Below are 23,981 nucleotides of genomic sequence, written 5' to 3' on the forward strand. Positions count from 1 at the left end.
GTGAGGGGGAGCAAGGAAAGACGGGAGGAGCGAAGAGTGTGCTGATGTTTATCACTTCAAGTTAAAAGCTTCCATATCTCACTGGATACCAAAAAGCTTTGTTATCCTTGGTGGTATCATATATTTAAAGGTAGTAGTAGCATCTAACAGAAGAACTTCCCAGTACCCAGGTAGGTCAGGGTTCGCGCCGCTAACCAAAATAATCGAGACATTATCATAGATTTTCCCTACCCGCCAAACCATCCCAGCATTATGTCGTCACGCTTTTCCCTCGTAACCAGGTTCCGCTCGCAGATTTCTAAGAATGAAAAAAAACGGTCCTGCCAATGAATAGAAATAATGTTCAAGTCGAAGTGAATAAAAACCCTTCGAGGGTAGTAGGCGACATAAAAAACATCGAGTAGACCAGCTTCTGATTGCCATTATGAACGGAAAAGCGACGGAGTTAGGTTTCACCACCGAATCGTAATTTTACGCGTTCGCGGATCACGCATGCCAGGTATTAACCCTCGTGTGCCGCATGATAGTGTCGCGACGCGTTCACGGAGGTCAAACTCGACAGACCGCACCATAACCCGCCTCTCCTCTGGTATGGGTCTCCTACCATATGTTGAAGTCGCCGTGCTATCCCTTCGGCTACCCCAACGAGCATTTCCACCAGGACCGAGGGGAACATCATCACCAAAAGGGGAGCCGGCAGATCGGTTACCAGAGCTGTCCACAGAGAGTCTTCCCATGTCTGTCGAACTTGACGTGGGGCGTCCAAAGTCATCGGTGCCATCCTCCTCTTCCTCTATATCCATAATCCACATGCCTATGCGAGCCGCGAGCTCGCTATCCCACATACCCTCCCTTCGTGAGCTACTCCGCAGCAGTTGAATAGCTTGGCGCCGAATGGTGGGATCTCGACATTTGGTAGCAGCGACAAAGAGCGGAGGAACGATGCCTAAGTCTGCGCTGAAACTGGGTTTGATATGCTTGGCCGCATACTGTCCACCAAATATGTCGGGATGTGTGGGTTGGTGGTGGCAAAAGTGTGGGTTCGGACATCGTCTCGCGGCGGCCCTACGCTCCTCATCTCCAACCACCTCCATAGCTAAGTTGACGATGTTTTTAAATTGCGGTAGATGGGCGTCAAACTGAAGTTCAGTATCGCTAAATGTCATATAAAATAAGATCTCGCCCATGATCTGGTTCATTTTGAGGACTGCGATCGCGGTTTTCTCCTGGCTGCTTTTGGCAGGAGTTGAACGAGATGCTAATATAGGCTCAAAAGCCCTTGACCATGCGGCCAACTTCTCAGCAAACCCTATACCATACTGCTTCATAGAGTGCGGAAGCACGCCCATCGGACTCATCGACGTCGTAAATGTGAACATATTTTCGGTAAATCGCATCATGCGCTCGCAAAGGGTATCCCACGCAAGTCTCGCTTCGATAAGTGTTTGAAATTGTTCTGGTATTTGTGATTGAGTCGTTGAAACGGGGGAACCCCCGTCCGAAGAGGGCGAAGGAGAGTTCTCGTTGTTTTGGGGAGTAAGACGTATTACGAATGGTTGGGGGAAGTGGAAAGCCATGTCGTATGACTTTGCTTGGATAGCTAGTCGGGTGAACATTTGAACAAGGTCTTGTTCCACCGGCTCTTCGGGTTTAGGAAGGAAGGCATTCCTACGCTGGGCTCGCAACGTTTCTAGGAGTCGGAGACCACTTTGGATCTGCACAATCGCGTGCTTATGGTCTCCGATGAAGGAGTCAAAGCACGCCAGCAATACCGTTGCCATGAGACTCATCCTCTGCGACGCCTGATCTTGCGATGTGGAGTTTATGATGGAGTTCAGTGCTAACGAATAATGCTTAAAGGCAACTTCCCCGTGCCGGACCGCATTGTCTGTTACGTCAATGACGGCGGCCGGTGAACTTGGTGGTGACTCTGACATCTTCTCCAAGGTCTTGTAGAGAGCGCCTAAAGCGACTACCGAATGTCGGATCGCTTCCTCCGAGTGGCACTCCTGTAAGACACTCCGAGTCCAGAAGGAGGAGTCAAAGAACCCCGACAACTCGCTGGCCGTGCGCTCTCTGAAAATTTGAAAATATTGGCCTTCCTTCGGATCGAACGGCAGCATAGATGGCCGATAAATCATCAACGAGTTGTCCACCGGCGTTTGCGGAGGAGTGATGCTATTCATGGACGCTCTCTGAGGTCCTGGCCGCGGAGCTACTGGGTGCGCCGGAGGCTGCGACTGGAGTGGCCGGATGGCATCATTCGCCGGCGAGATTGGGGCTAAATTCCCACGACCGGGCTTAGGCGCAATCCTGATCTCCTCAAAAACTTTGGCCCGCGGAGGAGGTGGATAACCGTTGCAATTCCTCTTGGACCGAACACACTGAGTACACGCTGGTCGCTGCTCGTCGCATTTTATACGCCGCTGTCTAAAGTCACAGATAATCATTTAGTATCGTGCGCCCGGCGCAACCAATCGCTCGACATATGATATATATATCAATTAAGGTGAAATTAAAGAAAGCACGTACTTGCAATTGTTGCAACCCGTCTTAACTTTCGGTTTGCTGGTGCGAAACCTCCTCGGCCGTTGCTGAGACATATCGGATGATGACACGGTCGGCACTCCAGCCCGTGGGACATTAGTTGCGCTCATCATATCTCTGAATTTTCGATCGACCCTGAGCAAAACCGAAGCACGCCCTTCTCTCATGGCAGAGCTCGTGCCAAGGAGGAAGCTTGAAGTCCAACGCAGCGGTTTTTTTGTAATTGAGGGGCACTCCTTTGTTAGTGGTGATGTATTCGGACGCGCTTAGATCCGGAGCGATTAAACTAGTAACGGTTAAGCTTGAAAAGATTCAGTATGAAAGGCTGTGCGTCACTAACTGGCCCTGTGCTGTAAGGATGAAAAGGAGCGAAGTGGCGAATATGCCGAGATTAACAATATATACGCGTTCGAGTTGTCCGAGCAGACTCGTCTTTTTTAAAAAGGGTATCAAGCAATTACTTCTAGGTGACTAGCAAAAAGAAAATCGGAGAAGAGGAGGAGGACTAGGACTAGGACTAGGAGGAAGAAAAAGTGAGAGAAATGTAGTTTCTTTACCTTGGACGCCTCTGACGGATCGAATGAGATTTAGAATGGGAAGCCGGTGGACGGTGTTTTATTAGTTTTAAGCCGGAGGGGCAGGGGTTCTTGATGGAAGAGATCAAGTCAGGTTGTTGATCTGGAATGGAAATTGGGGGCTTAGATTGCGGCACAGTGTCCATATAGGTACATTCCGCTACCTCCATGGATGGTCGTCAGTAAGCAGGCCGCCAATCATATACCCTGCATACGTCTAAACTAGGAGACTTCTAGTTTATGTAGGTACACAGCACTACTGTGACGATCCAAGACTTTAGGCCAACGTAGAAATACCAATAGGGTTAAAACAACTGGAATCGTACATACGCCGTAAGTTCTAGGTTAGTAAAATAGCACATGCGTTCATGTATGTACTTACGTAGGTAGACATGAGGAGTTCCAGGACACCTGGGAGTCAACCTTGGTACCTCAGACACACAAATGCACATAGCACGTAAGGTACCTACTAGGTATCCACATGTATTCGAATTGCCAATATTTGTGCTCGGTCAGATATTTCGTAAGGTAGATTTCCTACCGGTACCGTCGGGATACTTGTTGAAAGCCTGGTCTCCCTTACGCAGGGCATAATAAAGGAGTCAGATCCATACGCCATCTGTCTTGTTAATTGCTATCAATCATGGACTGGCAAAATCAACAAGAAGTATGGTGTCGTAGCCGTTGGACACCGTTGGCAATGCTCATGCGCAGGTGGTAGGTAACATCTCTTTAATACTCCGGTGTGGATATCTTGGCTGAAAGACGACGGCTGGCTGAGAATGATGAGTTCCTGTCAGAGTAATCTATTCCGTCCGGGATGGAACCGTAAAAGACATAGCGGGGTGTCCTCAAGCCTCGGCAGCCTCGGACACACGACAAGTTGCCGCTATTAACTAGCATGTCTTTAGCTATACGGCCCGCGATGTCTCTATGGTTCCTATGTTGAAATTGTATCTGTGATCCGTGGATGTGTTCTGTAGATATCCATGATCTTTCTCGGAAGAGGTCGCTAATGTTTACCTGCAGTAGGTGTATGGGAATAAAATCAGGGACAATTGCATCGTCCAATTATAATTGCCTCGAACAACTTTTGGCGAGAAGGATTTGCGGGGCGGCCTAAACCTTCCAGCGCACTGGCAACCAACTATCAAATGCCGTTTTCCCTTTCCATAACTCAAACCCCCCACTTCGTCTATGGTCTAAGATATTCCTTCCTTCGACACAACAATACCGATGTTTTTAAGTTTGAATGTTCTAAGTAATTTCCTACTCTGATCTCGTCTTGACTTTCTATACCAAGCATCTATATAGGTACACTTGGGCTGAATAATATATCATAACTCTAGCCATATACCTCGTTCACACACCCCTACTAGTTCAATCTGTCATCTGAACTTTTTAAGAGTGTATTGACACCACCACTTCACTTTTGAGATTACTTACTACATACATAGTACCTAGACTAAAACGTCAGAAATGAATGCCAGCATACCCAAAGTACTATACTCGTACCCACCAATTCAGCCCTATGACGGCCTTATGATCACCCTAATGGTCCATCTAATACCAATCGTTCTCCACCGTACCTATCGCTGCCAAGGGTAAGGTATGCAGGGTAGAAACATCGTCTTATCCCCCATACCAATACGCACCAATACGGAGACTCCAGCAAAACGTTTGCCCTGTTCCTTCACGATCCATCAGCCTTATAGTGCAACCTTATCACTTACCTTGATTCGTTCAGATCCCCTAGGAAAGACTGCATTAGTTTTTAAACGCAATCGAGAGGCCGCCATGCACATGCTAAGGGATTTACAGTCTTCATTGCAATTCTAGGTAACTACCCGTCGCTACGGGCTGACACCCTTAATATTACGTGTTACACAGCATAGCGTTCCAGGGGGTACTTTTGAACAGTCGGCATTGAACTTCAGCCACAGAAGTAACCTCAAATGTTGCCGTCGTTGTGAGAGATGCCGAGGCAAACTTCGTAGCTTACTGCTGTTTTAGGACAGGCCGTCGGCTAGATGTATTTGCCGACTCTTGCTAGATCTGCTTCTCGCGGAGGTCTTCCCGGATGAATACAATCGGGATACAGTCACAGACTTCATATGTTTCTACTGTGCATTCTGGTATGCCGCCTTGTCGCATCATAGAACCATCGATTCTCTTACATAACACCTTGTAAGAACGTCACCCCGTGATATCGAGATTTATGCTGTGCATTCCTAGCCAAATGAGCACAATTATTTCCATCACGATGCGTACCGAAACAATCGGCGAAACCCCCACATTCCACATAAAATAGCACTCGTTGTTATCCGTGACTAATGAATACATTAGGCATACTGATTTCCAACATGCGAATGCATTCATGATTCCAGTGGTCTAATGTCCGCGCCGCATCTCGTCTCCGAATCGCTTAATACTATACGACAGCCTCACTACAAGCTGTTGTGTATCTATTAAACTCACGACACCGAAAAAGAAGAAAAGCTTGATCAGTGTGTGTGTATATCGGGCCTTTAGTGGTAATACAACGCCCCGCATGCATTGATTCCGAGTTCCCCAATTGTGTTTCCTGTCTTCAAGGTTGAGTGGTGATACCGGCTGGCGCAAGACCTCTAGGGCTAGCGCTGGAGGGGATGTATTAGGGCTCTTAATCTGAGTCAGATAGGCTATTGAGGTCGTACTTTAGATGCAATCGAGTTCTCCCACTCGGCCGGTAGCACGGGGGTTACAACCCTAGTATTTGACATGAATTATGTGACACTGGAGGTATGTTGTCTTGAGGTATGAGGCAGCCCCTGTTGCATCCGGGCTTCAACATAGAGCCTCATTGGCTATCCAAGCAATAGTTTATATCAGATGAACGATTTCAAGTTCGGAGTCGGAGTCGGTACCCCGGATATAAAATCTAACCGCCGGGTAGACTACGGGTCCAGATTATATTGGTGAAGAAGCGCAAACAGGCATGGCAATAATGGTAATAATAACAACGTCCGAAGACTTGGAGGCGTTACCTCGATACATTTTGCAGGTTATTAATTCAGACCGGGGAAACTACGATCAGGTACATTTGACGTTCCCCCGACTCATTCGACTCAGCCTTCTTTGCGACAGAACGCTAAAAAGCTTCGGTGCAGTGATATCCTGGACAATTGGGGAAATCTCCACTTTTCTGCCGCTCTTAGCTTACGAATTGACGAAGTTGTGACCGACTTTTTGCGCCCTTGCCTACGGAAGGCGACGGTAGAACGGTCGGTGGGTCCACCGAGCCGGCAGGCTAGCCAAGCAAACCCCAATGCAAGGCGCAGCAGCTTCCGGACATGACCGAAAAGTCGACATTCCATTGGCAACCACCGTCATAAGGGTCTCTAGTATGCGGCCTTTCGAAGGGATTGAATGCAAGTTACACCACGATCACTATCGAATGGTTACAAGTGCGGATATGCGTCATTGAAGCCCGCAAACCTTGAGTCTGCCTTGTGATGGTTACAAATTGCCAAGGCAACCATCATATTCCTCCCGCCTTTCTCACGATCTAGACTTTTCAGTACATTTACTATTGCGGCTGTGTTGAATGTCGTCCTGAGCTATGATGCTAGCGTATTCCCATATATGACACTCGGATGAATCATGATGAAGGCAAGCTAAAAGATATGATGGTTTGAAGTACATGAAACATTTCGTAAGGGCAATAAGTAAAATGTAAGTAAAAGGTAAGAATGCCACACGCCATCCGAGCACCAACCAAGCCCTATGGCTAAGACAGCATTCACATACGCACGTAGACTAATGTAGGTACATTGGATGTTGAAACAAGTAGAAACATCTCAGATATTATGTGCGATCAATCATGCCGGATGCGGCTCCGTATTTGAGCATCTAGTTTGTACTGCTATCTATTCATGCATTGTCTAAGTGTTCGGGCGCCTTGCTGGTGAAGACACAGCGATAGATCTCAACCAAGGGCCCCAGTTTAGCTACAGCCAATCCGGCCAATGAAATCCATCCCACTTTGGGGAATCTCGGGGATCTCCCAGAACCACGGCCCACTAGCTCAAAACGAGCCAAAAGATCAGCACCTGCAGAAAAAATAAGTTAAGGTTTGAAAGTTTGTTTTTACTACCCCCATCTCAACTCCGCGATAGAGCACGGGACAGAGAAGAGGAAGGAGTAAGATCTGTCCACGTACGCCTCAATTCCAAAGCAGGTACCATAACCCAGGAGCTTTCCCTCCGAGAAACAACAACGCGACGATCCGTCCCGCCCGCTCGTAACTCTTCCGCCTCAGACACCACCACCACCCAAACCTGAAGCAACAATGGCGTCCACCTCCTCCCCGCAAACCCCTCCACAGCCCACATCGCCACCCCAATCCCAACCGCAACAGCAGCAGTTACAACAACCTCAAGTAGACCAATACAACAACACAAACCCCTACGTCCACAACGTCGCCCTAGGCGTGACCCCCGTCGCGCTATTCGCCCTGTTCCTGCCGCCGCGACGCCTGGACCTGCGCTTCCTAGTCCTCGGCGGCGTCGCGCTGTGGGGCACGAACCAGCTCGTGCACGACTACACGGGGACCTCGACGCTGCACCGGTTCGCGCGCCGCGCCGCCGTCTTCTCCGGCACCGAGCTGCCCGAGAAGGCCAAGGAGACGCAGCTGCGCCTGCGGCTCGAGCGCGCCGAGCGCGCGCGCAAGCTGCGCGAGTTGGAGGGCGGTGCCCCGCACGCGGTTAGGGATGTGGGGGGGTTGCCGGCCGAGCAGAGGAGGTTGGTCGAGGAGCAACAGCGGCAGCGGCAGCAGCAGCAACAAGGGCGTAAGGAAGATGAAGAGGGGGAAGAGGGGTCTGAGAGGGGCATGTTGAAGCGCCTGTGGATGGGCGATAGCCCGGACGATTGGAAGGAGAAGCGGATCCAGAGGGAGAAGGAGGCGCTGAGCGAGGGGGGAGTCGGGTACTGGGGTCTGATCGTGGAGCAGATTTCCGAGGTGTGGAACGGAGGCAAGAAGAAGGATGACGGAGATAAAACGACGGATAAGGAAAAGGGGAGTGCGGAGGGCGAGTCGAAGAAGTCTTGATATAGCCTCTCGTAGGCTTGACGTATGGTATGATAGACGAATTGTACATTGCGATCACGGCACCTGCATATAAAATGGGGGTTATATTGGATGGGCTGGAGTTCGTCGGTTTAGGGATTATGTGTCATGCGGCGTGGCCCAGAGCCATACTCATCTCTACGAAAAGCATACCTGAATATCTGCGGGAAATAAACATTATGCATAATACGGTCATAGTATTGACTTTTCGTGAATGCTCTAGCATACATCACAGCCTTAGCAAACTCCCTCCCTGATCATAGGTCACCCGAGAGCAACCAGCAAACTGTGCCAAAGAAGCAAGCTTTTCATATTGCCACACCCCTAACGCCTCGAGAACCGTTCCGGAAAAAGGACATGCAATGAACATAGTGAAGAAGGGATCCGGGTTATCACGCCTCGTTAGTAACGGAAATACCGCCGTGCTTCTTCGATTTCTTCTCCACCTTGCGCATCTCCTTCTGGCGGGTCTTGAGACGTTCTCCCGTCAGGATCTTGCCTCTCTTGTTCCGGACCTTAGCAGCATTCTTCTCCCTACGTTGGCGTTTATTCTTCATGCGGATCTCCGCCTTGCCATCGAAGTCCGCGACCCACGCATCCAGCTTAGCCTGCACTTCGTCCTGCTTCTCGGAGGAGCCCTCCGGAACGCCAAGCTTCTTCCGGAATTTCTCGCGTTGCTGCTCGATAAGGCGTATGCGTCGGCGAGTTTGTCGGTTGAGTCCGCTGGGAGGAGGGTTGTAACCCTTGGGCTGAGGTTTTCCGTCCTTTTTCTCGGCCGTTGTGAGAGAGTCCAAGTTGACAGGAGTAGGGTTCGTGTCGATCGCGAAGAGAGGGGCTCCACCATCAGAATCCAAGTCCTTCGAGTCCTTCGAGGCTGGGCGCAAAGGTAGACTCATATCATTGAATGAAGTCGTAGTCTTCGGCTCTTCGGCAGCCTTCTTTGACTTCTTCTCCTTTTTCGCCTTCTTAGGCTTGACGACGGAATCAAGTGTTATGTCGACCGACTAAGATTTAAATATAAGCAACATGTTCGCATTGCATATCTGCCCGTCTAGTCTGGAGAACTTGGGAAATAAAGAGATAGAAGCACTTACAGATCCACTTGATTTTGCAGGAGAAACTTCTACCTTGCCAGGCTCGTCCCCAGCGTCGTTCATCTCAATGTCGTCATCGTGCTTCACTTTCTTCTCTTTCTTGTGCTTCTTCACTTTGTCTCTAGAGGATTTGTCGGCCTTTTCACCCTTCTCCTTGCGGGGCTTGTCCGCACGCTCCTTGGCCATGTTGGGCTAGCTATGAGCACTCTTGCCGTAGGAGAAGTGAAGGTTGCTGTTGAGAGAAGAAGGAAGAAAAATGGGGTGAATTGAATCGATTTCGTCAAAAGTTTGTTCAAGTGAACAAAATCCAATCGCAACATGGAAGTTGCGATCGCAGAAAAAAAGTTACAGGTACCGTTATCTTATCTATCGTTTCCTTGGCGCTGGTCCCGTCGTTAGCTTATGTACAGTGGCCCCACAATTAAAGCGGGTACATCATTATGTAAGCCACCAATTTTCCTAACCCCTTTTCAACTTTGACGCTTATACTCATGGGCCCCTCTATTTCTATTGTTGATCATCTTAGCAACGACACACCCGGCGTACACTCTTTATTATATATCATTATGTTAATCTTTGAGCCATCTTTCTGAAATACTGGCAGGTTAGCTTCCCTCCAGAGCTCCTACCGTAGGTAGAGGTCAATGGTTGACCTCAAACGAGGTGCCGATTGTAGCTATCAATTTGATATATGCGCTCTACCTACATCGGTTTTCATTGAGAATAAGCTTATACTATGATGGAAATATCGCCAAGGTCGCCAAGATCAGAGGCGTGGAAGTAACCCGTCGTATCTTCAACCCTTGATTGACACATGTGCGACGACAAACACAAAACACGGCAGCCCGGAGAACCACGTCGGACGACACGTCAGTGAGTGGATGCGAGAGCAGATAGCCGTTTATACCGGTCACATGCGGCTTGGTGTTCTCCTCTCCGCTGTTACTAGCGAACTAAGGTTGGGATACGTCGACTGAGCTGGTGTCCGGGGAGGGGGAATGGTAAGTAAATCCTGTTGCGAGGCATTGAGTTCGAGATATCGAACATAACTATATCGCCAGGGTTTGGGCTGTTGCTTTTCAAGACTTACTAGCAACCATCATTCTCATCCCCCTATCCAAGACGTCTCTCAGAGCCACCACCGAACCCCAGCAACCACTTGCAGGAAATAATCAAGCTTATAAGGAGTAACAAACTTCTGATCAGTACCCGCCGGGGAAAACCCGGTGGGAATGTCCAAGTGGTATAATCAACAAGCGCTCGAATCAAAGTTTTTGTCGTGGGTTCGAATCGGGTTCGAAGTCCCTTCTTTTTCTTTTTCTTTCAATTATCTCCTTTCCCCCATTTGACATCCACGACAGGTATAAAATGATATATTGAATGAATTCCCCTCGAGTGTAAATGCCATTATGTGTAGAAAATCCCATTCGCTGGGGGTGAGGAGACGGGGACAGACAAATGTTGAAGCAGCATGTCACCTACAAAACAATCTAGCAAGCAGTACGGTTGAGGATTGTGATATATGTACTATCTTGATAATCATTTGAGTGAAGAGGAGCCAGGTGGCCAGTTCCGAACCCGTCTAGATTGTATATGTCCTCACTTCAATATTGCGCTTGAACATATACTTCGTAGCAGAGTACCTACGTGACACTTACGGTCCTAAACCTATTGAATATCCATATATTCTAAACTCTACGCGGAGATTACTGGAATCAGCCTCCGAGACTGCTTTCTGCCATATAAAGGCTCACTGGTGATACTAACACATTACAGGTAACTAAGTCTTACCCTCAAGCAGTGGAGGTGGAGACAAACACTCCAGATCATCCAGTGGCCTTCCCAAATCCTCGATACCACCCCTCATACGATCCCCGGCATGACAACAACGAAGCCCAGTGTAGGATATTCCAAGTTATGGCCTGATAACCCAAAGGATCAACATGTTGCCAAGCGAAACTTTCTGCTCGTTGCCTAACTCGTTAAGGCAACTAGCGGGTCGGTATTGAGGCTATAGGTCATGCTCTCAATAACAAATATTACATTATACTCATCAATGAATAAGGACATGTTGCCTCATAGAGGGAGACATCAGGGGTGGAATGTGAGATATTTGACGTTGCGTCTGAACTTCAGCATCTGCTGCTCGAAATTGTAAATTTGTTGAGTAGTTATACTAAAGCCCATGGTGCCTCTTAGCATTGTTACCCATGCCATCTACTTGTGGTGAGTTCATATGGCTGGCCCGCAAGCCATTAATTAATTCAACATCGCTGCTACGGTCCGAGAAGGCCAGTAGCTTTCGAACGAGAACGTTGCGCGGCAGACAGGGCTAGGCATAACGGTGATCTCCCCTCAACGGCAACATGCTATGATAGTGAGAGTTTTTCTAAGAAACGAAGTCGGGCATCAAGGGTACCTACTCAAGGCTCCGCGCCTCGATGATTGATCTGGTTGCGGCAACTATAAAATGTAATTAGCCGCAGTGAACGTGCCCGAAATGGTGTATCTAGCATTTGGGTTTCTCATCAAGGTGCTAATCAATGTATCAAAATATGCGAATTGACATCGTATCCTATATATGGTACTTACGTAAATAATTTTTTAGAACAGGAAGAGACGATAATATTACTGCCCTAAAAGATCTCTAGTGGTTGCTATTACTATCGCGCAATATTTTGCAGAGCTGAGTGGGCATCACGATAGTCCCGTCTTTGATAATGACATGAAATCGAGCTTTGACGTAATTGTGTTTCTCAGGGGTCGCCCAGGATTTTTGGCTCCAAGTCATTGTATGATCCCATGTCCGTTACCTGGTACTATGGTTGGAACTCGCTAGGGTCGGTCTCTGTTGTCTCTATTGGAGGGTTGGAGGGCTTTGTCGCCATGGGTATAGCGCGCCGTTTCCTACACTGATATCACTGTGCAGAGTATAGTGACAGCAGTAAATTAAACCAGATAATATCCCCCCGGAATATCCAGAGGTTCGTGCCACATGACTTGTTTTCGACCAGATTGTCTAAGCTGAGATATTTGATCTGGTAGAAATGAAGTACCGAGTAAGTGACTTCCACGCCGAGTTTCTGACACGCCAACACAACAATAATACTGGACTTAAGAAGGCAAGACGTTTACCCTCTCTGTTCAACATCCCTATTCTCCAAATTACATCGCAGTTAACTCAAAGGCCTCTTGTTTTACCGGCCCAAGTTCCGACGCTACATTAATAGGGATGCGTAATCCAATCGGTATTAATATGTATGTGACGTGTAGTAAACCTTAGGTGCATCTATTGCGCCTTTCGCGGTCCTAAGAGACTCCTGTTTCTTTTAATTCCTATTTCCGGTGAATTCCCAAGTAGATCTCTGGCGAGAATTCGTGCATGACAGACCTGGCCACGGACTCTGATTTCAACAAGCAGAAAAGAGCGCTAGATGGACGGAAGGCGGTGCTTAATAAAGCAGGCAGGAGATTCGCCTTGGATGGTGAGATTTGACCTAAGGGCCCGGGTATGGTTGCAGTTAAGATATTGTGACCCTGAAATTAGGAAATTAGCTAGACTCGCCGTATCTATACAATAGCTCCAGAGTATGAGATCGAGGATTGAGAACGTATATCTTCTCATATGAGGTGTGAGTATTGTCAACCCTCGACATATTGGCAAAAAGGTAAAGTTGAGTGATCTCTGCTGTTCTGATATAACCAGCTTGTTCTGTAGATATTTAAATCGAATATCGCTCATAAACGGCTCCTATCCTATAGTCATCACAGTCACGCTTCAAACTAGCGATTGGGCATGTTAAGGACTCGTCTGATAAATTTGGATTTCACAAGAATGTCGGAATCTTAGGAACGTAACGGGATGGACGGGATGCTGTGTAACGGTGGTGTCATAGAACGATAGATAATATCTACAGCAATTGAGATTCGGAATTGCGTCATGTGGTTATGAGCATGTAGAAGCCGGTTCGTCAAGTGAGACGGCTATCCATAGCTTGGTGATTTAAGCCTTAGGGCTCTTAATCTTGTGATTATGGTTCGTAATGCTCATGCTGTGGCGGCAAGCACCGTGGCTCACCGTATTCGCGTCCTTAGTATTTTCGCGGTGACGAATAAGGTCGGTGAATTGAAAAAATTGGTATGATGATGTCACATAGCAATGGTTTTGGGGCCAATTTTAATGATTGAAGAATTTTGAAGACAGATTGCGTGGACTGTAGAGTCAGTCGGTGGTCGGTCTTTGACTGAGGGCGACGAATTTGCCCAGCAGTCGATCAAATTTGTGTTGCGAAAAAGATGTAATGCCGCGAGGCCTGTTGCGTCAAATCCATTCTAACTTTTACTATCGAGCCGGCAAATTGATTTTATTTGGCCCTCTAAAAAGGAAAATTCCTCTCTATGCGGGCTATGCCGGTTGACCGTACCCATCGATGGCGGCATTCGAATTGGGATATCCAGGATATGGCAACCCGTGCTACCACACTAACTCACTGAGATATTCTTAGATATTCAATAATTACTTCGTTGATTATTTCCAGACTGCCAAGCTCTCGAGTCCAATTAAGACGATCAATATTCGTGGATGATGGACAAGCAAGGTGATTGATGGATGTACCATAGAAATTAGAATGAACGGGATGTAGTACGTACATGTATCTATGGATGCTATTTCCTAATACAGTAAACCTTGGCCATAGCGATTCTACTATACAACGATATTTTTATATAACGATATCGTCAAGGGGATTTTGCGATTTTGTATGTAAAATAACGATATTTTTACCTTAACGAAATATCGTTAACTTTTGAGCCTCCCACCAAAATAATCGTTATGGGGAAGTCAACTTTCAATTAAACAACACCAAAACCAGCATGGACCAAGTAAATAAGGCACTAATAAAGGAAAATATTACCTTTAGTAGCCAATTATATTTTTGTATTAATTTATATCTTTTTTGAAACCAGCAATTGGTAGATTAGGAGCAAATCGACGAGATATCCAGGACGAGATCTATAGGGCAAAGGGCGATCGAAAGTGCCCTTAGTATCTTTGAAGTACTCTCGCTAGTAATTTAGGCTCGAAGATACTTATAAGATACAGGACCCACACTTCGGGTGGATACCCCTACATAACGATAACTTCACATAACGATATAAGAGTGGTGTTTTTTGAGCATCGTTATGGCCAAGGTTTACTGTACTATTGAACTTCCCTAGTGTGTGTCCTCCGACGTCATAGTAGTGTAAGCCGCATTATTGAAACCACCTCCCTTAGACGGGAAGTCGAGGCCCCCGACTACCGATGCGAACCGCCCTTAACTTTTGCGACTGAATTGAGTATTATCTAATCATAATTCTTCTCCTGAGCACAACTCATTCCGAGCTCTTTTCCCATTCATCACGATTCACGAATGCTTCTTGCATTTGAGTCAACCCCAAGCTGAACGGCGGTGCCGATTATACCTCTCATACTATAGGCGCTAAACACAGGAAAGCAAAATAGCTGTGATGTTAGTTCTCATCACTATCCCCCTAGCATAATTTGGCGTTTTATAGGACGTCAGCTGCTTCTTCTTCCCCGCCATCCGTTATATCGGGTATCTTAGGTTGTCTAGATGTTTTATGGTTGGCTAGAATATCTGCCTGGCCAGCTGGCTAGACTAACCTATATATCTCTTTTCTTACTTGTCCAATCATGGCTGTCAACCGTGTTCTGTCTCACCTAGTTTCGCTTGAATGCAGCCTCTAAATCCTCCCATGATGATTTTCTGGGGTAATGGAGCAAACTACAGTAATCACCAACTGCGGCATGGGATTGGAGGGCGCAGGATGCGTCAATTGGTGCTGACGGCCCTCCAAATATTGCATCGAAGTCTCATGTATTGGTTCGCGAGAACATACCCAACCAGCTAACGTATGAGGACAAATAACATGATGTATCCAGGTACCTAGCTTTGCGAACTGGAATCGGCCGAATAGAGTCGATCAGGATAATTCGTTCTCAAGCTAAGCCTACTTCATTCACACCAAACATCTCGGCATCGGAACCGAACGAGCTTCCCAGATCCTATGAGCCCGAGGCCGTAAAATACCGAGCGGTAATTTGGTCACCTGCTGCTTGCTGCCGGCTTACCGCAGAGGGTCTGCCATAGTTCAGGCGGAACAAACCATGTTTGCGTGTCAAGCGTCATCCTTGGTTAAACGCATTAACGCATTACAACATTGTGTTCAGCTACGCGTAGCCGCAGCTGCATTGCCATCTTTCTTTTTTGCCTCTCTGGCCTCTCTGGCGGGTGTCCAAGTGACCAAGGTCGGGGTCGAGAGTGCACGGAGAGTCGGTGACTATGGCCGCTGTGCTTGGCGTTTAATAGGTGAATTGCCTTGTTAGTCCACTGTGGCTTCGCGCCGCCTCATCAAACCACGTTCCAGTCCTATTTCAAGAGACTATTACTCGACGCCCAGCAAATGTACCGCCTGATTTAGTGACCTCAGTACCTGTCTCGCGTTAATCAACGGGCCTCGCTCTAAGGAAGCCTGGACCACGAGTACCTCGTTTCCATCTCCCACCTGTCAAACGTTGGTGTGGGGCAAATAACGACGACGGTACTATTGTGGGATGAGACCCCTCATTGCTCGCATATAAATCTGACAAGCCTCGAACCGCATGCGGCAGGACCCCGTGTGTATCTACATGATATCTACAATGCAATGCCCCCCTTTTAATACACGAATCCTTTCAGAGTTTCTGCAGACCAATTCGTCGGTACCACGTATATCACGACATATATCACCTATATCCTGCGCTTAGAAAGGACTTCCAACCAATCGAGTGTCATCTTGCCGTCATCGCCTACATAGTACGAAGTACATACATATATCTTTGTGGGGGTAGGAATACCTCCACAAGTCTCACTGCTACCCTACTACCCTACACTAAGAATTACCAAACCGCTGGCAGGGGTCAACACATGACCATGCCGCGAAGGACGAGCCAGAGCCTAAGTCTATATTACGACGTGCCCATCGCCGTCATACCTTTGATCAGTTCCTTACTTCTACTCATAAGACTCTACCGTTGGCAACAATCTCAATATTACCAACTCCTTAACCTCATAAACTATACAATGGAGCGCACAGCCTCTCATCTATCTAGTAGGAGCCGAGGCCCTACTGCCTTCCCAAAGTTCAACGAACTTCCCCCTGAAATACGCATCAAGATATTTCAATATGCTATGCCAGACCCAAGGACGGTGGTCGTCAAGTCGCCTCACTCAAGACAAGGACAGACACCTAGGTCACTAGAAGAAGCAATGTCGGAACAACACAACCAAGAGGAGACGTGGTATTCGACCACACAGATCCCTGCCCTCTTACATGTTAACGCCGAGGCTCGCTACGAAGCCCTCAAGCACTACAAACTTTCGCTCGGTGTAGGAAATGCACAACCGAGAATATACGTCGATTTCAGCCGAGATACCGTATTCTTCGGAAACTCAGAGCTCAAACCCGAATGTTCAGACTTATGGGCTTCCACAAGAGACTTAGATCGGGTACAACGCCTCGCCGTCGTTCCCGAGGGTGCTTGGAGAGTACTACGGTGGAAGAAGGTTGACTTGAATTCACTGGAGAAGATGATATTCGTACACGACACAGAAAATTTCGACCTAGGCCCTCTTCCGCAGCTAGTTGAAGACGAGCCACAAGCCATCGAGTCAGCGCTACTCGAAGAAGACGTACAACGTCTAGAAGAATTACAGTTGGAAGAGGACGTCCAAGAAAGTGGTGCTGTGGATCCGATGAAGAAGAGGATGCAGGCAGCCCGCGAGGAGTTAGATACGCTGATGATGGTCCTACCAACGCAATGGGAGAAGGAGCCTATGGTGTCGACCGCAGTGTTTAGGAAAGCTTGCGGGGATAGATGGCTATGTTGATTGGTTATTTCCATGTAATGACAAAATTGTCAGCCACAGCATGTCTTATCTTACCTGCTCTGTACATCATCCACGGATGCTGTACGCTTCGAAATCCAACCAACCAGGTCGAAGAGTCTAGCTTAAGAAGGATTTAATTCCCAAATATGTTAAACATTTACTGGCAATCAATTGGTCCGTGATGTGAATTATGGTGTTAGGCGTCAAGCTTTGTTTGAGGCGATTCGCGAGAATCTGGCCGAGCATACCTATCTAGATCTCCCCCATTCTGAAGAAAAACTTGATCGATTCTAAGATTTGCTTACTTTCCAAGACATGACATCCACACACGACATGACTCTGCTTGCTAAGCTTGTCGAGCTTGTCTTGCCTTACTTGGTACATATGTTGATATCTAGCTTACGTAGATATGTTTATCGATTGGCCTTTTCCAACATAGCACGAAGAAAAAGCCTTCATCGATCAGTCAATCAACATGAAGTAAAACAAGGTGACGAAGAGTGGCTAGGAAAATAAAAGAACTTGTGATACAATCTTACGACAGCTCAATACGACACGCGAAATGTGACAATTCTAGCGAAGCTAACACGTAGTCTCCCGCGGCGAACCATTCCCCCTTTTTTTCTTCTCTTGCAACGCGCAACGAAATGTCCAAAAAAATTCGTTCCCGAGACACGTTGTGTTCTGCAGCCCCCAAAGCCCGCTGTAGATCGCGGATCGTCCATTTGCTGAAGCGAGAGAATGTGGTTGTCTTTTTGATTCAAAATTTTGTTTCTTCCGCGCACCTCTTACACGCGGCCCCGCGGGTTTTTTTCGCCTGCGTTATGTAGGCGATGCTGATCCCCCCATAGCCCCCCCTTTTTTTCCCCTTGTGGCGTGCATTTATGCTCCGATCAAGCAGATTTCACACCGACACCCCGAAGCTTGACCGTTAAACTATGTACATGAGTTTGCATCATGATATGACCAACATGTCGGCCCGTTCCTTTGAGACCCCGTTCCTTCGAGACCCGATCCTGCCGAGTCTCCTCGCGGCTTATGTCCGTGTCGAGAAGGACGGCGGGGTTGATAAGGAGCCGAGTAAATCAAATACGTCTATTAGGTAGGTAGGTAGATACAGAGATAGGCTATTCCCAGACGTAACACTGCATAATGTCATGTACGTACAGTATGTATATGTAATAACATCCACCTTGGAAATCTCCCCCCCCCGCGCCGCTGAAGTCAACTGCCGGCAGGTCGGTTCCTCTTCCGCTCGCCAATCACCTTGGCACGCCATTACTGCGCCTTAAACTCGGTGCCAATAAACATAGTACGTTACGAATGTACATACGCATTGCGTACGTAAACTCATTACGCCCGGAGATACACTGGGACCCAATCCCCGTGCCGCCTATACTCGTCACCCAGGCCCGGGCCCGTCCCTGCAACCCGCACCCGCATCCGAACTTCCCCGGCTTTGCTTCGCCTCATAGCTTACTCCTCTCCTTCCCGCCCGCATCGTCACCACCACCGATATACGTCCCCCCCAACCTCAGCATCTCCACCGCCTCATCCACCATCTCCCTTACAATCTCGCCCGCGGGTTTAACCTCCGTAATCGACCCCGCGACCTGGCCCATCAGATGCGGCGGATCGATATCCGCCTCGCCATTCTTCTCGAGATCATGCTCGATCGGCACAACGCCCGCATCGCACAACTCCTTGATCTTATCCGGCTGCGCGTGCCAGCGCGCAATATACGCATTCGTGCGCATGCGCAGCGGCCTTCCCGAAAGCACGAGCGTGCGCTCGGTGTCCTCCCATCCGCAGGTCACGACGGCGCGCTTGTGCGCCTCGCTCGAGTTCGCCTCGGCGCTCGCCACGAACCGCGTGCCGACCCATACCCCCGCCGCGCCCTGCATCAGGCTCGCGGCCAGGCTGCGCCCGTCGTTGATTCCGCCCGCTGCTACCACGAGCGCCGTGCGGCCCCCCAGCATGCGCGGTTTGTAAGCTTTCGCCACGTCCGCGACGGCCGGGATAAGGATCGACGAGGCGATGGACCCCGTGTGCCCGCCGCCCTCGCCGCCCTGCGCGCACACCATGTCGACGCCCAAGTCCAACGCCTTCTGCGCGTGCCGCGGGTGTCCGACCATATTCATGACCAGGATCCCCGCGTCGTGCAGACGGTCTATGACCTGTTTGGGCGGCACGCCGACGGCGCTGACGAATAGCTTGGCCCCGCTGTCGATGGTGATGTCGATCAGCTCGTCGAGCTTGCCGCCGGTGTAGTCGTGGTTCGTCTTGCGGGCGCGCCCGCCGACCTGCGGGAGCGCGAGGTCGATGCCGAAGGGCAGGTCCGGCGTGGCGAGCGCGGACTTCAGGTCTGCGATGATGGAGCGCAGTTGCGATGGCGTGTACTGGAAGCCGCCGATGACGCCGAGGCCGCCTGCGTTGGAGACGGCGGCCGCGAGGGCGCCGCCGGATACGCGGGCCATCCCGGCGAGGAGTATGGGGTGCTGGATCCCGAGGAGGGTTGTTAGGGGGGTTACGATGGGTCCTTTGGGAGGCGCCATCGTGGGCTTAGATTTAGGTGAGTGGTTGTTTGAGTTTAATATGTATAAGTATATGTAGTTGCCTATGAAGGTAGGTATGTATGAAGGTATGTATGAAGTTATATAGGTAGGTTGAAATTAAGCTAGTTTGTTTCTCCCAGACTATAATCAAAGGATGCACTAGCGAAGTTATGTATGAAGATAAATATTGTAGGTTTGTATTAAGGGGGTCAATTTGGCCAGTCTGGATAATGGACAACGGCGTTGGTTGGCGATCGAAGGGCGTCTCGACAAGATTGTGCTGTATGTCCTACAAACAAACTCGCCTTTGTACAAGTAGGGTCGGTCAGACTCAAAAGCCCGAAGCAAATATTTGTTTTAAGAATCAAATGCTATCGTGTGTAGGTATTCAGCGACATGCCGACTCCCCCATGTTTTAAGACTTTAAGTTGTCCCGACATTAAGGTCCCGTTGTAAACTTCGATAGCTCTCGGGAGCTAAGGTCAACCGATTGCAAAGTGGGGTTCTGGGGTACAGCCAGAGGTGCCGAGGCATATCTACTTTGGGAGATGAAGGGGTCTAGGACCCTACGTACATATACGAACATACATGAGCTTGGGAGCTCAAGAACGACATTCTAGGCTGGCCATTATCTCATCTATTCGGGAGGTAATATACTGCTTATACCACTGAGTAGCGACTGGAAGATATTTACCATAGATATGAACCTTAATGCATCCATAGTTGAAAGCATTTCTAAGTTCTGAATAACGACCATTGTAGAGCTCAAACTCCTATAATCCCAATATAGTACTATAACAAGTAACTCGCTTATTCAAAACTGGAGGGCCACTGAATCTTTGCGTGATCTATAAGATCTCTATCACGTCTTCAGACCTATCATCCCTAAAAGTATCTCTGGACTTTATAAAAGTACACGAATTACGAATTATCCAGTAGGATAATCTGCTTGCCAGAAATTTACCGGCAGTCTCCTGTATCATCGACGTCGTTCGTTCATTCATGTGTTATTGGATCGTACACCCCAAAAAACTCCATAATCCATCGTGGACGACGTTGACACCTGCTACGTTTAGGTCTATTCCTAATCCAGACCTTGGACCGGTATAAAGCAACGCTAGATACAGCATGTGTACTATAAATAACAATCATTCGAACTAAAGCCGTGACTCAATAACACATACAAGCCGTGATCATCGGAAATATGGTAATCGTGCGGGTACGAAGTCTCCTTCTGGCGGATCCGTCAGCTTTGGGGTGGCTGATAATGGCGCCGGCGCCGATGCTGGTGTTGGTGTTGGTGATTGGCGATGCTCCCCTATCGCGGACCTAGTTCTAGTCTCAGCTTGCTCGTCATCTGTGTCTTCATCTAAGACGACCTCTTCCGGCACTGGTACTTTTTCCACCTTGACCATTTCCGATTTCGCCTCGCGGACAGATTCTATCTGGAGATTTTCTCGACTTAGCCCACGTCGAAGTGCCAATTCCGCGGCTGCGTGTCTCTTTTTCTCCAACACTTCATCTTCTTCTCGTTCCATCCGTTCTTCTTCTAGTCGCAAGTCCTCAAGTGATGGTGTCGAAAGTAATGCTGGGCTTTCTGGAGGGATTGACCCTGAGCCTAAGCTAGGACGCAATGACGGCCTTGTCGAATTTATCGTCGTCCTTGAAACGCTCCTGGGTATTGCACGACCTGCAATCCGCTTTCCCTTGCTACTCCTGGTTTTATTACTCGAGCGATCGTCTACGTGTTCTAGCGCAATGGTGAATTCGTCGTCTAATGGGATCGCGTCCTCCTCTCCTTCATCGTCGCTTGGGAAGAGATCGCCTCTCGACCTGTACGAGTCACTAGTATCTCCACTGCCTACCGTTCCGCTCCGTTTTCTACTGTGCGTCGGCGATTCGTCAAGGTGTGTTGCGCCTTCACCGCTACCCAATAATGGTTCGCGTTCAGTTTCTAATGTCGTTCTCGATGCCCCGGGATGTTCCTGTAGATTTGCCGCACTAGGTTTGTATCTCAAGGTCCCCCCAATTTTGAATGGCAGACGACCCAAAAAGCCTAAGGGCGCGGTGCTTGGGATAATAGTCGGATCATCCTGGTTGCTGGCCCTCCTACGCGGTCCTCTCGTCCCGTAACTCATTCCACGCTTTCTCTTAGGCTGTTCCTGGACGTCGCCTCCAGACCGTCTCTTTCCAGTACCCGCGAGCAGTCGATCCCAGTCTTCACTATGCCAACCACCGAGTAGCCCTCCTCCGTCATCCCCGACACCTAATTCCTCATCCCAGTCGTCATAGAAGTCGAAGCTATATTCGGCCCTCCCTTGCGCCCGCTGCCGCTCCCTTGCTCTTCGCGCCCGTTCTTCGCGGTCACCGAGGCACACTGTCGAGCAGCCTTCCAACGCCGATGTGATGGAGGAGAGGCAAGGTGTGACGTAGGTATGTCCGAAGCTCCAGATACCAGCAGCGGCATTCTCGGTGACTGACTCGGTGGTGTGCGAGATCTGGTTCCATCGCTGTCGTAGACGAGGGTCTTCGAGGAATGCCATTGTCAAAGGCGAGCGCCCGCAGGTCTTATCGTGTATGTAGTCGGTCTAGGATAGATGATATAGAAACCCGACGGATACTTCTCTGGGCGGTCATTCGCTCGGCGAATATTCGTACCACACGTAAACTAGGTACCTGGGCAGTTAGGTATATGTATAAATAATAAGGCTCGAAGTGTCGGACCTCCGATTTGAAGTTGGTTTGTTTCGTTGTTCAGTTGCTAGAGGTCATAGTTGATAGGATTAAGAGGGACTTGTAGCTCATCCGCTGGGAATAGAGAAACTCGGAATTCTCGAAATATCGAGGGATAGATGTGGACGTGGCTTTGATGGCTGTATGTACAAGGAGATCGCGATATGGTTGATCGATGCAGTAATGCAGGTGAGATTGAAGTTTCCATGCTACTACGTACACAAGACCCTTGAAAAAAGAAAGACTTCGCCGTGAGGGAATGAAACAAGACAGAGTAGTAAAAGGTAAAGATGGTAAGGATGAGATGGGAATGGTGCTAGTTAAGAATTGACCGCATCCGCATGGGTCCCAGGTATGAATAAGGTTGTGTTGACCCCAACCTGGCCCTAGATAACTTAAGGTTCGGCTGGTTCGTTCCTTATTTTCTTTTCTCGTACTGGATGGAATTAATGGATACAAATCCAATGCCGGTTAAGCAATTAAAAGTACAGCCGCAAACTATGTCCGGTAAATGGTTGCGATAAGTTACGATGACCTCATCCTCAAAGTTTAGGCACTTCACCACTAAATGCAATAAGTTAGGGGAACACCGCGGGGAAGAAATAGCGGTTTGATAGTGCTGTAATTTCAATTCACTACCTACGTATAGAAGGCAGATCGTCGCCGTAGTTGTACCTGGATTACCTGCGCCACAACCAATTAAGAGCAATGCATTCCGTTGTACCAAGGAGCTTGGACCAACTCTTATGTTTCGATGCGCTGTGCCTTTTTCGCGTGAACCCTTTGAAGAGGCTAACGGCCAAGGGACCTAAACCATTTTCGGATAAAATTCAGGCGGTCAAGTCAGGCAGGAATCCCTGGTACAGTCGCCCGACAAAAGTTTGAGTCCGTTTTGTTAAGCCTCAAGTAGCGCCAAGATTCTACTATTCCTATTATAGAACACGCTATCCCAATATGGTAATTAAACGTTGCCGTTTTATACATTTTAAATCTTTTATATTCTAATAATGAGTATACTACCCGTTAGCTGCTATTATTGCCCGAATTTTTCAGGTAAATATTAAATTAAATAAAGACCTTAATAGGATAAGCTGTTATAGCGTTTCCTTAATGTTTAGGCGCGGTCAGTCAGGGTGTAATTTATAAAGCAGCTAGACTAAAATTACTTAATCAAGCTTAGTATTACGGTTCTAGGCCTAGCGCCTTGGCGCTACTTGAGCCTTAACAAAACGGACTCAAACTTTTGTCGGGCGACTGTAGCTTCCTAGCTCTTAGGTATTCTTCCGCATGCGATTCTAATCCCTACACGGCAACACCTGGGCACCTGCACATGGATCAACACCAGCAATTGTTAATCACCAAACTTCAATACTTACAAAAACAACTTTCACTCAAATCTTTTGTCCTGCGCATCATTGGCCAGAACACCGCTATTCATT

The 23,981-nt window shown here is 48.4% G+C and overlaps 6 protein-coding genes across 6 annotated transcripts; 2 read left to right on the top strand and 4 right to left on the bottom strand.

The window, feature by feature from the left end:
• Window positions 1-452: 452 nt before the first annotated feature.
• Window positions 453-2,657, bottom strand: F4807DRAFT_449396 (uncharacterized protein; the record flags this gene model as incomplete). Its single annotated transcript, XM_048000016.1, has 2 exons — window positions 453-2,430; window positions 2,533-2,657. The coding sequence occupies 2 exons, from the start codon at window positions 2,655-2,657 to the stop codon at window positions 453-455; spliced, it is 2,103 nt and encodes a 700-aa protein (XP_047859637.1).
• Window positions 2,658-7,044: 4,387 nt separating this feature from the next.
• On the top strand, window positions 7,045-8,416 carry F4807DRAFT_21613 (uncharacterized protein). Its single transcript, XM_047993988.1, has one exon. It carries the CDS (start codon window positions 7,453-7,455, stop codon window positions 8,209-8,211), a length of 759 nt encoding a protein of 252 aa, XP_047859638.1. The 5' UTR covers window positions 7,045-7,452; the 3' UTR covers window positions 8,212-8,416.
• On the bottom strand, window positions 8,407-9,672 carry F4807DRAFT_405994 (uncharacterized protein). The gene is made up of 2 exons (XM_047996256.1): window positions 9,324-9,672; window positions 8,407-9,233 (listed from the first exon to the last, which is right to left on the bottom strand). The coding sequence occupies exons 1-2, from the start codon at window positions 9,507-9,509 to the stop codon at window positions 8,622-8,624; spliced, it is 798 nt and encodes a 265-aa protein (XP_047859639.1). The 5' UTR covers window positions 9,510-9,672; the 3' UTR covers window positions 8,407-8,621.
• Window positions 9,673-16,001: 6,329 nt separating this feature from the next.
• Window positions 16,002-17,411, top strand: F4807DRAFT_21665 (uncharacterized protein). Its single transcript, XM_047993999.1, has one exon. It carries the CDS (start codon window positions 16,292-16,294, stop codon window positions 17,252-17,254), a length of 963 nt encoding a protein of 320 aa, XP_047859640.1. The 5' UTR covers window positions 16,002-16,291; the 3' UTR covers window positions 17,255-17,411.
• A 924-nt stretch (window positions 17,412-18,335) lies between these two features.
• On the bottom strand, window positions 18,336-20,266 carry F4807DRAFT_406001 (2-nitropropane dioxygenase-like protein). The gene has a single exon (XM_047996257.1). It carries the CDS (start codon window positions 19,807-19,809, stop codon window positions 18,724-18,726), a length of 1,086 nt encoding a protein of 361 aa, XP_047859641.1. The 5' UTR covers window positions 19,810-20,266; the 3' UTR covers window positions 18,336-18,723.
• Window positions 20,267-20,419: 153 nt separating this feature from the next.
• On the bottom strand, window positions 20,420-23,100 carry F4807DRAFT_406004 (uncharacterized protein). The gene has a single exon (XM_047996258.1). It carries the CDS (start codon window positions 22,350-22,352, stop codon window positions 21,003-21,005), a length of 1,350 nt encoding a protein of 449 aa, XP_047859642.1. The 5' UTR covers window positions 22,353-23,100; the 3' UTR covers window positions 20,420-21,002.
• Window positions 23,101-23,981: the final 881 nt, after the last annotated feature.

Source organism: Annulohypoxylon truncatum, assembly GCF_022578515.1.
Source record: "Annulohypoxylon truncatum strain CBS 140777 unplaced genomic scaffold F4807scaffold_1, whole genome shotgun sequence".
In the NCBI taxonomy this organism is placed as follows: Eukaryota; Fungi; Ascomycota; class Sordariomycetes; order Xylariales; family Hypoxylaceae; genus Annulohypoxylon; species Annulohypoxylon truncatum.